The sequence below is a fragment of the Mauremys mutica genome, chromosome 3, assembly GCF_020497125.1.
Source record: "Mauremys mutica isolate MM-2020 ecotype Southern chromosome 3, ASM2049712v1, whole genome shotgun sequence".
Lineage (NCBI taxonomy): Eukaryota > Metazoa > Chordata > Testudines > Geoemydidae > Mauremys > Mauremys mutica.
Window position 1 is genome coordinate 48,715,212 of NC_059074.1, and position 15,128 is coordinate 48,730,339.

At 40.5% G+C, this 15,128-nt stretch overlaps 1 protein-coding gene across 1 annotated transcript in view; it reads right to left on the reverse strand.

Annotated features, from left to right (window-relative positions):
* Positions 1-15,128, reverse strand: part of DST (dystonin) — a 440,007-nt gene that overhangs the window by 204,268 nt on the left and 220,611 nt on the right. The window contains exon 10 of the mRNA XM_045009616.1: positions 52-164. Within this exon, the coding sequence (XP_044865551.1) occupies positions 52-164 (113 nt within the window). The remainder of the gene's footprint in view (positions 1-51; positions 165-15,128) is intronic.

Genomic DNA, 15,128 nt, shown 5'->3' on the forward strand with positions numbered 1-15,128 from the left:
TTTCAGAGATGCCACCTTGTTCTGCAGTGAAGTCTTTAAGAATCAACTCACCTTCCGGATCCAGAAGTCTGGTGACACCTAGTTTTTCTGCTACATAAAAAGCATGTTCTAAATTTGCAAGGTTGCTTTGAACAGCAACGGTATTCATGTCTATCAGGTCCGGCCTGTAAAACAAAAACAACAATTACAGTAAGTCTTTACATGTTTGAAAATATAATTGTTGTAACAGAACAGTGCAGTACTTTAAAAGGTCTCTACAACAAGTAGTGTTATTCTAAAAAAAAACTGTTTTAAGAGCATGTGGTAACTAATAATAAGTACAGCTGTGTTCACCTATCCATTTTAGCTTCACATTTAAAAAAAAAATTCTGTTTATTAGGTTATAAAAACTGAACAAGATTTTTTTCAATGCAGCAGACAACTACAACCTGATTATTCCCTTCTGCTGGCACCCTCTCACCTTCCAAAGCAAGCTTAAGACTCTGGCCCTCACTTTAAGTGTCTGTATACTCCATGCTTACATATCTACTCTGGTCTATTATTGTGCTCCACCTTGCGCCCTTTGCTGCACTAAAGAAACTACTCTCACCTCTCTCTTAGTCTCATTCTCTCATGTCTTCGTGCCTTCTTTCATGGGCCACTCAATCCCTCATTCCTGGAACAACATCCCTATTTTAATGTCTTTCAATTCTGTCTCTTGTTCACAGCTTTCCTGTAAGCCCACATTTTTCATGAGGTCCACAAATGCTAACTCATGCCAATATCACACCATTGCTATCCCCATATTTTATGTTTTAAATGTCAAAATTAGCACTGATCCTTAGCTTTCCCATGTATGTATTTCCTAGACTGTCAATTCCTCAGCACAGGGAAGGGTCTTCATTAGTGCCTTGTACAGCACCGAGAACACTGCCAGCCTTAGCAAATGAGAAGAAGAGGTGATTTTTCAAACGTGCTGAGCACCCACAGCTCCCACTAAAATCAACTGGAGTCACAGATGCTCTGCACCAAAAAAACAGGCCCATTTTTAAAACAAAACAAAAACCAACAACACAAATGGCAGAAGAGGAAGAGAGACAAAGAAATAAACCAGAAGCAGAAACCATGTCTTTGTCATAGCTGCATCTCTGAAATTCAGTTGAATGACTTCCTATAAAGTTGATGGTGCTGATGGCAGGAGGAGAATGTTAACATTAAAAAAGGAGCTGCCCACTCAAGTCTATCAAAATATGAAAACATTTATATTTTTTCATGCTCAGATCCCGTAAAACAGATTATGTGAGTGTCAGCTTTAGGGATCAGCCCCTCCCTCAATTTTCTCATTTTTATACTTGAGGGGGGGAAAGGCAAATGCTACCTGGCAGAAATTGCCCATTTTCATACAATTCACCAGGAAAAGTTTGAAGACATTTGCAAAAGAAACACATTGAAGCAAAAAGTTCAAAATGTTTCATATTTTCCAAAACCAATAAATACATTGTGTGTTTTTCCAGCACACCAATCCCCCCCATCCCAAAAGCTACATTAACTTTGCTACACCCCATGTGACTGAAAATATAGTTCTTGCAGCCAGTTAGAATCACACAGTTTTTCTTGTGCTTTCTTGAGGCTACATTCATAAAAAATCTATCATAATCCTAAACTACTGTTACCCTGATGGAGTTTGTTTTCCCTACTGATTTTAATTCTTTGAATTTCACTGCAATTAATAGGCAGGTATAAATAATTATTGAAAAAGGAGCACACTAATCTATGTCATGGTCACACTAATACAGATTATAGATTGATAAAGATTTACTTCACAACATATAGTACGAAAAAAAATATTTTCTGTATAAACATATGTTGTTGGTTTTTTTCATTCTGCTTTCTTTCCAAGCATTTCACATTCGCTGGTAAAAACAGCCTGAAATACAAAAGGACACCTATTCAACTGTCAACTTGCAGAACAAGATCGGGCAAATTGGTGTGAAAGCCTTGTCTTTTCACAATAAAAATAAGCTCCAATACACTGACTAAAATCTATAAAGTACTCAAATGGAAGATGTCGCTTATGGTGACATAGTTAAATTAATGGAAACAACTGCTGTAGCATTCATCAATCACTTCAGGTAAATGCAGCTATTGCATCCCAACACTTAAAACAAATATGTATGTGAAATACCACACATTTTATACATACATTCCTATCTCCAAAACCCTGCACAAAACATGGATACTCATATCCCTATTATAATAAAATAAATAATAATAATAATAATAAATGGTTCTTATATAGCATCGTCTATCCCCAGATTTCAAAGGGCTTTACAAAGGAGGTCAGTATAATTATCCTCATTTTACAGATGAGCAAGCTTACAGCACAAGGGGAGACGTGATGCACCAAACTAGTGGTAGGACTGGAAACAGAACTCTGGTCTCCCGAGTTCCACTCCACTGCCCTATCCATTAGACAACATGGCCTCATTTTCTGAAAGTACAAATTTGCAGTGAAAGCCATCCTATTTTTAATCAGCCGTATATCCATACATTTTGTGCCCACCTACAATAACTAAGTTATATTTATCTACAGGCTCCATTCAGCGGAAAAGACTGCAGAAGGCAGCATATTGGCTCTGTCCTTGTCTCCCCTATAGAAACAGCTTGGAAGCTGATTCTGTGAAAATGAGTTCCTTTGGAACTTGGACAACGGAGAAAACAGGTTTTAAAACTGAAAATCAAGGGTGCATCTGTTATAGGGGAGAAGTGCAAACGGAAGTATTTTGAAACTTCGGAGGAGAGATGGTGCCTCCACCCCTAGCCAGTCCCCGTCTCTTCTTTCCAAACAGGAAAAGTTGCAGTGAAGTTCAAGACCAGAGAAAAGGGTGCCTACCCCCCCTCATCTCAGTTAGACTTTTCTTCTGATCCCAGCCCCTACATGAACAAAAGAGCCATGAAATCAATAAACAACTGCCTTTTTCTTTAAAGAGGGTTCCTCTTGTGGTTTTTAAGCACTTCATTGCTCTCCAGACATAAGCTTATTACCATTCAGTTCACCAAAAGCCCCGTCAATCAACCTAGTGTATGACAGTTCTTTCTCGGCATGCTCAGAAGATTCCTTTTGAGAGTATGTCTACACTTGGAGCAGGGTGTGTGATTCCCATCTCAAGAAGGCATACGGAGCTAGTGTGCTAAAAACAGACTGAGGAAATGGCAACACGAGCTGCAGGATGGGCTAGCCACCCTGAGTACATGCCCATCAGAGATCCTAGAAACCCATGATGGGAGGAAGTGTGAGTATGTCTCCCCAGCTTCAGATGTAGACATATTCTGTGTCATCCCTTGTGATCATCTATTTGTGAATACTCTGTGGAGTAAAGTACTACATGGCACGAGTAAGGGTTGCAAAATCTGTCCCTAAGTGAGGGCTGTGCTTTGTATAGCTTTAAAGTATATGTGTTATGTATGTTTCTGATACCTATGGAAACAATTTATTCTCAAATGAGTTCTTAATCATTACTAACTTTAACTGATTATACTGCAGTTATAATGCATATCCTCCTGATTTAGATTAATTTAACTAGCTTAATGTGGGAGGAGCAGTGGGTTAAAGACAGCATCCAAGGAGACAAGCATTTTGGGTTTCTAAAAGTAAAAAACAAATAAAATAGGATAAATAAAAATCCCCATAAGCTTTAAGGGCAAATGCTATTTTGCATTCAGTATAGAGGTTTATATAAATATAAAATGACATAATTTTGTGTAGAATTATTAAGCAGTTTTCTACATAGTATAGACCAAATGAAACTAAATACACTTCAAAAAATGATAATGACCTCACCTTCAAACATAACACTGTGACTCATTTTATGGCTGATTTTTCAGGGTCCTTGCCAGTGGAAAAGACGCATAAACAATACAAACAACGCAAAAGGTTGGAACATTCCATACAAAATAGATGTCTCTGTTAGAGACACACCCAAATCAAGGTGCTCAGCTTCCAAATAGTAAGTCGTTAATTATTTTGATAAAATGCGCCTCTTCTACCACTAAAGATTTTAGAGTCGGTATTAGAAATTAGATATAATTTGTGTTAAAAGTAACAGAGTGATACTGTAATATCACAGCAATTAGGAAACTGACAAAATTAATACCTGTTCAAGAAAACAATTTTAATATAGAGATCCATGAAGAGGAATAAGAGAATACTTTGATAACATTGCAAGGCATTTATCCTGGAAGACTCACACATGTGTTAAGCGTTACAGTCTGTGAGTAGCCTTATTGAAATCAATGGAGCTACCCACAGCATGTAGGTTTTTGTATAACTGGAATCTAATAAACCTTGGAAATAAATGTCAAGATCCAAACTAGAAGCTACGGTATGTGGGGAATTTTAAATGGGATCACGGTATTTCAGCGTGGAAAAAATCTTTATCTATCTTTAGTCTCCCTAGTCAATGACACTGTACAAACGATATTCTCTTTTTCGTTGTTTTAAGACAACAACTTTACTGTCAACAATTCTGTTTATCTTTAATAAAATAAGTTATGCCCTGATCCTGCAAATGCTTATACACGTGAGTAACTTCTCACATGTCATTGGTGTCAATGAGTTCAACAGGATGATTCATGTATGAAATGATCTCATATACAGAAAGTAAATTATTTAATTCTTGGGAAGCTCAGATCGAATAAAACCATCAAAACAGTGTCTGATTAAACTATCGCAGTAAAAGAGAAGACAATAAAGGCATATTTCTAGTCTTATATAAGTAGCTATATTACTGTATGAGTTTCACTAAGTAGCAACACAGGGGAAATGACAGGAGAAGTAGAGTTAAGTGAAGATCTAAGTATAGTCTAGCTAGCTTTTTAATTGTTATAATGAGAAAACGCCTATAAATATTAAATGAATTCTTTCCTTAGTGTTCACAGATAACAAAGAACAGATGCCAGAAAGTGCCAAACATTCCTCAGGGAAGGAAGAAAATTTACTAAAATAATTAAAGATCATGTCAGAACATGTGATCATAAAAAAATGACTAAGAATTGCAAGATTTCTGAATCAGGTAGGATCTATCCTGCATTTCAGAAGGGAGTGGCAAAAGAAGAATCCTAGCAAATAATTTGAAAATTATACTAAAGAACATTATAGTTGCACAGAAAATAATTGAAAAATTAGGGAATGCTAATGGTAAGGGTGTCCACATAAACTTAGCTTCACCCCCCTTGTACATGTACATTTCAATATAAAACTTACTTATCTGATTATATAATACACCTCTACCTTGATATAACCCTGTCCTCGGAAGCCAAAAAATCTTACTGCGTTATAGGTGAAACCGCGTTATATCGACTTGCTTTGATCCACCAGAGTGTGCAGCCCCGCCCCTCTGGAGCACTGCTTTACCGCGTTATAGCTGAATTCGTGTTATATCGGGTCACGTTATATTGCGGAAGAGGTGTATTATTAGTTGCCATAAAGCAACTCTATCTTATTCATTGTGTTGGGTAGATAACGCAGAGTAAATGAGATGTTTAATATTTATCCTCACTACTCATTGATTGAACTCTTCCTTCATTCACTACGTAGTCCACCTCGTTCACCATCTACCTTCTTCACTAAAGGGCGTTCAGAAATGCTGTTCATCACACCAGTGTACATGCAGAGTAAGTTCATGGAAGTTTACCCTACATGCAGAATTTGCCTCCAATTCAGGTACAGATCCTGAGGACCCCTGTCTCATTCACTGCACATCATCCAACCTGCAAATGGAATGATATAGGTATCCTATGAAAATAACAGAATATTATCACCGAATTCAAATTAATGCCTATGCCCCAGGAACAAAACTGGTTTTGGAATTTTCAGTATTTTAGTGCTTCACAATGCAATTTTAATGGACTTTTAATGGAGGCGCTTTGTTGTTGGCATTAAATTTCCCAGGTTTTTTTTTTTAAAAGAAATTCCTTAATAGGGAACTATTTGCTAGACAGCTCTAGAACACTCTTACAAGATCCATATATCATAAAGAACAGTTACTTACCCTACAGACACTGTGGTTCTTGTAGAAGTCAGTGTGGATCTCCCATAAGTGTGCATGCACCTCAGGCACATAAGAGTTGGTGGGGTTTTGAATAGCAGCATCTGAGGAGACTGAACATGTGCCCTGTGGTTCCATGTGCTTTTGTGCAAGGGCATAAAGGGTAGGGTGGCCAGACGCACTTCCCTTTCAATTCAAATTGCTGAGGATTCCTAAAACGCAGGGAAGGAGGGCAGCTCATGGGATCCATACTGACTGTTACATCTCAAAGAACCACGGTTACTGTAGGGTTCGTAATTATTCTCTCTTCTCCGAGTACGTGTCAGTGTGGCTCTCAGTGAAGGTGACTGCCAAGCAGCATCCTGTCTGGATGGTGGGATGGAGAAGCATCAGCTGTATCAAACACAGACTGGGCAGGACTTCACTACCCGCTGGATTGGCGGATAGTGATCTATCTATCGGGGGTCGATTCATCGCGTCTAGTGTAGACGCGATAAAATCAATCCCCGATCGCACTCCCCGTCAACTCCGGAACTCCAGATCGCGAGAGGCAGAAGCGGACTCGACGGGGGAGCAGCAGCGGTCGACTCGCCGCCGTCCTCATGGCCAGGTAAGCCGACCTAAGATACACCGACTTCAGCTACGCTATTGGTGTAGCTGAAGTTGCGTATCTTAGGTCAACCCCCTCGCTAGTGTAGACCTGGGCAGAGATTGAAGTACCACTGTCCCAAACTTGGCAGGAGACCTAGATGCCATGTCGAGGGCATAATGACTAACAAAGGCCAGTAGGTTGCTCCAAATCACTGCTTTACACAACTCCGATATTGCCATATTCCAGAAGGACACTGACGATGCTGCTTGTGCCCTAGTGGAATGCATTTTGACGTTTGGAAGGAGGGGCTCACCAGCCAGTTGATAAGTGGTGGAGCTCCAGAATATAGTCCATTTAGAGATTGTCTGTGACAAGATGGCTTGGCCTTTCAAAGAGTTGGATATAGCCATAAAGAACCAGGGAGACAATCTGAAAGGTTTAGTCTTGTCGTTGTAACAGAACAAGGCTCTGGAAACATACTAAGTATATAGATTCTTCTCTCCTAGCAGCAAATGCAGGTTTGAGAAGAAGACTAGAAGGCTAATTGTTTAATTTAGGTGAAACTCTGACATCAATATTCAGGGATGAATTTAGGATGTGGTCTCAGAACCCCCTTATTACTATGAAAGAACATGTAAGGTGGTCCAATCATAAGGGCTTAGAGCTCACTGACCCTCCATGTGCAGAAATCTCAAGGAAGGGAGACCTGTGTCCCTCCCTGGCTCTGCGGGAAAGAGCTAAAGGAGAGAATCACTGTATATGATATTGCTGCATGGAACTGTATTGGTGTTGGTGATGTTAATGTAAATAAATCACAGAAAGTTGCTACTCCACAGACACAGTCTGGGGACAGGGATGGAGTGCGCCTCATTAAACGAAAAATATGCATAATATGTGACTTGGGAGATCATTATTTTAAAATCTTTATTGTAGGTTTAAAATCAGAAAGAATGTACAAAGTATTTTTAAACCTTATATTTTAACCAAATCAAGAGAGATTAGTCCTAGAAATTTTGCAAGTAAAAATAAATACTCTAATATTTTACAGTGACAGCATACAATCCAATGGCTGGAAGCTGAAGTTAGACGAATTCAGACTGGAAAAAAGGTGTACATTTTTAACAGTGAGAATAATTAACCACTGGAACAATTTACCAAGGGTTGTGGTGAATTCTCCATCACTGACAACTTTTAAATCAAGATTGAGTGTTTTTCTAAAAGACCTGCTCTAGGAATAATTTTTGGGAAATTCTGCGGCCCGTGTTATATAGGACATCAAACTGGATGATCACAGTGATCCCTTCTCCCAGATATTGCAGTATTGGTTCAATATGGAAGTTGCAACATATAGCCATCAAGTTTTACTTGGGGTAACAGCACCCCAACCACTACCTAGCAGGGGAGTTCCAGTGTGTACTTAGGTATTACAATGATGGGTGCTAAGGAAAATACTATCCATAGACTTACAGGCAATACTGACATGAACATTCAGTCTTACACATTACAATAATATTCTTAACTCTGAGCCACAAGATATAGGAACACAGAAACTGTCATAACACATCAAACGAGTGAAGCATCTAGTCCAGTACTGCGTCTCTGAAATGGAGTAGTAACTGAGATCTTAGCAAAAGATGCAGCAAATCTCGTAATGGACAATTATGGAATGACCTGCCCATTTACGAAGCTTCTTCCTAACCTTAGGCAGGGAGTGGTTGGGTTATGCCATAGAGCAGGAGGGTTCATAGCCCATGGCCTTTGTTTTTGGTATATAATATAGCTGTGGATTTTATCTTTGTCCATATAAAGTCTAATTCTTTTCTGAATCCTACTAAACCCTTGGCCTCAATGAGACCTTGAACCAGTATATTCCACAGGTTCATTGTAAAAGCTTTCCTTTTATCAGTTGTTGTCTTCCTTTGTATTGTAAAAAGAAGCCTTCCTACAAACATCAGTGCCATTCATTATTTCATGTACCTCTATCACGTCCTCTCTTATTCATCTCCTCCTTAAACTAAGCAGTCCTAATCTTTTCAGTCTCTCCTCTTATGGAAGTCTTCTCATGCTTCTACACATTTCCTTTGTTCATCTTTGGATGTCCTCTGTTTCTTGGTATAGTTTCTGAGATGGAGTTGTCAGATCACAGTATGGAGGTGATGATGCACCATCCATTCACATAATGCCCATGCAGTATTTTCAGAAATATTTCCTGTCCTATTCTTTAGACATTCTCACACTTTGTTTACTGTTAAGACTACCTGTGGGCATAGAAGTGATGCTTTCATTGTGCTAAACACAAGGGCACTTGGGTCTTTTTCCAAACTGGTTTCAATTAATTTAGAGCCCAGCAATACACATGACTGGCTCAGATTAAACCTTCCATTCTGCATTTCTTTACATTTACCAGCACAGCATTTCAAAACTCAATGTGAAGTCGAGAGTTAGCAACCCAAACATTTAAGAGTGAATAACCATAACAGTTAGACCCAGACACTGCAGTATTGGTTCAATATGGAAGTTGCAACATATCAACTTAGCCATCAAGTTTTACTTGGGGTAACAGCACCCCAACCACTACCTAGCAGGGGAGTTCCAGTGTGGATTTCGAGCTGGCCACAGATTTAACAGAAACCAGAACTGAGTGGTCTTATCCTGCCAGATAAGGGACCTGAACTGCCTAGCCAGGTCCCTGCCCCTATCCTTGTGTGAGATAAATGTTAAGATGAATGGAGCCTCATACTGTGGAAGACATAAAGATTGGCATCCTCATTATACCAAGTCTATGCCTAGGACCAATGCCTAAATAGGCATCTCTGAGGGAAAGGCCTATAATTTTCCCCATTAACCTGCAAATTGCACTGGAAATTTGCCACAAGTTATAACAATAAACAGTGCATCTCCTTCTCAGATTGTTTGAATATCAAGATGAAGGTGAAGAAACCCACAAAGTTGTTTGCTAATATTATCATGTGGGAAAAATCCCTTCCTGATCCCCAAAAGGCTGGTTGGCCAAGCCCCTGGCATTTCAGGAGACTGAACAAACCTACTGAAAGAAGGCAGAGGAATAAAATAGGGACCGAACTGAGGCTGACCATGGACAGGCTCCTTATACACCCACCCCCAGAAGGAGCCACCCCCCACAAAACAGCCAGTGGCACTGCAGAGGTGGGGCCAAAGGCCCATCCCCCTATCTGCAGCACCAGCATCTAGACCAGGGGTGGCCAAACCACAGCTCATAAGCCACATGCAGCTCATTTACAATGAAAGTGTGGCTTGTACAGCCCTCCCCCATTCTCCACCTACCAGAATGGGAGGGGGAGCTCAGGGCTACTGCCCTGTGGCGGGGTAGTGGGGATTGGGGCTTCTGCCCGAGACAACTGGTGAGGTGGGGAGGCACAATTTATAGGTTCGGCCCCCCCATCAGCTTGAGTCATTCCCCCCTTATCCTCAGTGGCCCCTCCCTGCAGCTCCCGGGTGTTTGACGCTGCCTCTCCCGTGGCTGCAGCTCCCAGCTTGCGGCTCCAGCAGCACCATGTGATTGAGGAGGGTCAGCAAACCCTCGCAAAATCATTGGGGAAGGCACATGACTCCACATGCCCCTCCCTCCCACCTCCCTTCTGGCTTCTGCCCAATGGGGAGAGGTGCCTCAGGACTTCAGCCCCAAGGGAGGCACCTGCTGGGGCTTGGGGCTTCAGCAGGAGCGGGGCTGAACCCCTGAGACCCCCCTCCCTGCAGGGCTGAAGCCCCGGCAGGCACCTCCCAAGGGACTGAAGCCTCGAGCCCCGGGAGGCCCGCCCCGGCTCTCGAAATTCTGAAGATTGTTGTATGCAGCTCAGAGAGTCAGTAAGTTTGGCCATCCAATATAGACTACCATCCCTCATTGCATACAGGAATAGCCAGAGCCCAACCAATCAGGGGAAGAAGAAGATGGGAGGAAAGGGAGGGAGTAGACACTTCATAGGAGAGATGCACGAGCTGTAAGCCGCCAAAGCAGTGTTTCTTGCTGCCCAGCACCACTAATGCCCAACCCCAGCTAGGAAGGTGGGCGTTTAGGACAAGGAATGTTAAATACTGTCCAGCGGTAATTCCATTGAGTAGTTAGTTATATATAATTATTCCCGTTAGCATTTGGCCAAACCACTGGATTTAAGATTCCTACTCTTGTGAAAAAATGGTATGGAGTCCTTAATGAAAGCTCATCCAAAAGACAACATGCAGTCTCAGCAGTAAATCTGGTTGGAATATTTTTGACTAATTGGATTTTCATCTGAATATGACGTTTTGTCAAAGCTGAGACATTTCACAGAGATGTAGCAATTTCAGTGAAATTTTCAACAGGAAAGTTTCTGAGGTCTATGGATCTCTGGTTGCTTCTGACCAGAGAGAGAGAGAGAGAGAGACTCAAACCAACAAGCTGCCCTTTTTAATCCAAAAATGGACAATTTGACATAATTCCATTTTGCAAAAATGTTTGAAAGATTTTGCTGTTGTTCAGTGCAGAAAGAGAACATATTCGGAAACCCTGAAAGTTGTTACAAAAGGGAACTGTCATCCTCCAGCAATACTGTGCTGCAGAACATTATATGGAGGTATTACTTCAATGCTGATTTTGAGAAGCGTGTCACCTTCTAAATTAACCAACATGACTTCCTGCAAGTCTCCCATCAAGTACTAACCAGGCCTATCCATGTTTACCTTGTGAAATCAGATTGGATCACAGGCCCAACACAAGCTGATGCAGGCCAGCCACAGCTACTACGACTATGCTCATTACTACTAGCCAGAAAACGTTAGTGCAGGCGACTGTGACAGCCTTGTTAAAGCTGCAGCTACCTTACATTTCTTAATACAGAAATCTACGTTTAAACAAAATAGCTTAAATGCTGAGCTATACCATATTTAGTCAGGTAATCCATTAAAAGTAAGAATGTTTGCCCACTTAAATATTTTTAAAATCTTTCTTAAAACTTTTTCTTTTCCCAAACTGCAAAATATTAATTGTCAGGCCTTTAATTCCATCTGAGCTATGAAGGGTAATTATTAAAAACAAAAAAAGTCTGAGCATACAAAATGAACTAAAAATTTGAGGTTTTCTTTTTGTTAAAGAGAAGGTAACAATAAATTGTAAGTTAGAAAATGGCAAGCAGAAACTAGAAGATACAAATAATCTTTCTCTTTATTTTAAACTTAACCCCCAAGCATTTTGAGGCTTGACACTATGTAATAGTTAGTTTCATTTCAAATCATCCCCTCAAGCTGCTCAACATGTTATTGCAAATTTTGGCATCACTCTTTGTACCTTCAAGGAACATATTCATGTCAGTGCCTGATCACCTGCAACATGTTTTAACATTACAGTGGTGCCGTGTGCACTGTTGTCCTGTAGCTTAGCTTGTAACAACACTTGCCTGGCAAACCTCTGCTTTATAGAGTTGAACATGCTTGCTATAGAACAAGGCTTGAATTTAGCACAGAAGATTCAGCCTGTTAAACGCTTTATCACACTTTAAAAACATCAGCGAACTGGTTTTGAAAGAATACACAGAAATATTTCAAAACAAGTCACATGACACATGTAAACTGATCCCACCCTCTCTATCTAGCATTTGTTCTTTGTAATGCCTTACTCCTATTTCCTTTCTGAAGATGTTCATAGCTGCAGCTTGTATTACTCTGTTCCCCGCGTGAACTACTCAGTGTAAAGAAGTTTCTCCTAAATACCTTCTGTGTATGGTCCTTTGTTGGCTTCAGTTCCTTTTATTTTGTGATAGCCACTTTCCCTATGCCCACCAAAATGTTATAGGCCTATTTATGAACCTTGCTAAGGGCCTGGTGCAAAGTCTATTAATATCTTTCCATTCTCTTCCATGGCCTTTGATCAGACCCTAACTCTTCTTTCCTAATTTTATATAAACCTATTTTTATTAACTCCTCCTTATAGATGGAATCCCTTGAGCTCGTTCTCATTCTTTTTCCCCCTTCAATAGCATTTCCAGTCCTTCAAGATCTTTCCTGTAATGTCATGCCAAGAATTGTGCACAATAGTCCAGGTGTAGTCTCATAAACCCTTTGTGTAGCACCACAAAGATCTTCTTTCCTTCATGGTCTATTTCCTTGTTCCTACATCCTAGGGTTCTGTTTGCCTTCTAGTTGCCAACAGACAGTGAGCTGATTAATTTATGTTTAACCAGACTCTTTTCCTAATCAGTGTCTTTTCATTCAATATTATGAGTGAAATTTATCCCTGAGCTGGAGGTCAGTACAAGCCCCAAGGTAAGCGGCACAGGGCCGGAGCCTGCACCCTGAATCCCTCCTGCACCCCAATCCCCTGCCCTGAACCACCTGACGCACCCCTCCTGCACCCCAACCCCCTTCCCTGAGCCCCCTCCTGCACCCCACACCACTCCTGCACACCAACCCCTTGTCCTGAGCCCATTCCTGCACACAGCACCCCCCTCACATCCCACACTCCCTCCCGCACCCCAACCGCCTGCCCCACCCCTACATTCATGGCCCTGCATGCCAAAAAGTTTGCCCACACTTAGGTTTGGGATTGTGTCTGTGTCTTCGTATGTATTTGTACAGCACCTACTACAAAGGGGCCACAATGGTAACAGAAGTTTCCAGGCGCTAATGCAGTATAAATCTTCAATAAAATTATGATTATGTACAGATAGTTCCTCTGGATAGTTCTTTAAATTTTTACCATTCAGTGTTACTTTTGTAACTGAAATTCAGCTTTGATTTTAGATATATACATTTATTAGCCATACTGTAAATCCATCTTGAACTGGAACAAATATAATCCCACCTCTTTATAGACAATATACTCAAGCAAATAACACACATCTTCAATCAAAAACTTAAAAACAAAAAGTCCAATTATAAAACTGTACAGGACACTGAAATATCCCAGAGCTTCATGGGAAATAATAAGTGAATTTTACAAAAGTACCAGATTACACATTCATGTAAATTTGGGGAGGTTCAAATAAAAAATAGCTACAAAGGAGCTACATTTAAAAAGGCATGCACAGCTAATAAACACTGCAAAGTTCAATGTTAAACTAATCAATGGTCTAATTGGGGAGATATTTGCTATGTCTTTCTGTTTTTACAAAAATCATAGAATAATACTTACAAAAACAAGGCCCAAATCCTGCAACAGCATCCACGTAGGTGGCTCCGTATACTCATACAGAGCCCTAATTCTAATAATCCTAATTCTTTATTATTCTGATAAAAAGTTAGCTATATCTCTAAAGCAGGGATAGGCAATCTATGGCACGCGTGCCAAAGGCGGCACGCGAGCTGATTTTAAGTGGCACTCTCACTGCCCAGGTCCTGGTCACCGGTCTGGGGGGCTCTTCATTTTAATTTAATTTTAAATGAAGCTTCTTAAACATTTTAAAAACCTTGTTTACAACAACTTTATATACAACAATAGGTTAGTTATATATTATAGACTTATAGAAAGAGACCTTCTAAAAACCTTCTAAAGTAACATTTATTACTGGTATGCAAAACCTTAAATAAGGGTGAATAAATGAAGACTCGGCACACCACTTCTGAAAGGTTTCTGACCCCTGCTCTAAAGTAAGAAGACAATTTTTGACCTTCAACTTTCACTAAGACTATCTGGAGATTTACATCAAAGATTTGTTCCACTATATTTAGGAAGCAAAGATGACACCCTGGCACTCTTCACAGAGGGAGTAAACAGACAGCACTTTTGCTTCATGAAAAAGGGGTCTCAACCAGGCTTGGTTGCAAATGCAGAAAAGAACTTTGGGGAGAAAGACTTCTTTAGACAAGAGAGTAACTCGTTAATAAAGTTTAGTCTCTAGAAAGCCTGTTATGATTTTGTTTTATATGTAATCATTTGTTTCCAATATTTTTATTCATCATTACTTGAATCTCTATTTCTTTGATTATAAATTTAGAGCTGATCCACAGCAGGCAGAGACAAGACTGCTGCATACTAAGGGCAGATGATGGTGAGATGCCTCACAACCGTGGGTACCCTTGAGGAGCATCATACCTGGTCCTGGTTCCCCCGCCGCAACATTCCTGATAGTAAACCTGAGCCTGGAAAAAATGCAAGTAAGCTGTTCCAGGAAAAAGGCTGGCATAGCTCGCTTTTCCCATGGAGCACAGGGGCGGAAGGGACGTGAATCACAATTTGGTCTCTGCCCTACTCCTGCTGCAGCACAGCTGTGTGCTGCACCGTACTCGACCTGGACTGCAATGTCTCAGAAATCACTGCTTGGCCTCTCTGTTGGCATTGCCTATCTTTCGGTTGGCAGCCACTCTATTACTGAGTTTCAACAGACTTCCCTGAAATTGTGTATTTAGAAGGTCCATTATATATTTGGGAAAAACTTTCCTCTCCTGTGAATAACAACACAGAATGACATTATAGGATATTTATTTTAATGCTTTAAAATACAGAGTGAAAGACGTGTGGAGCTCATTGAAGTCAATGGCAAAAATCCCATTGGCTTCAGTGG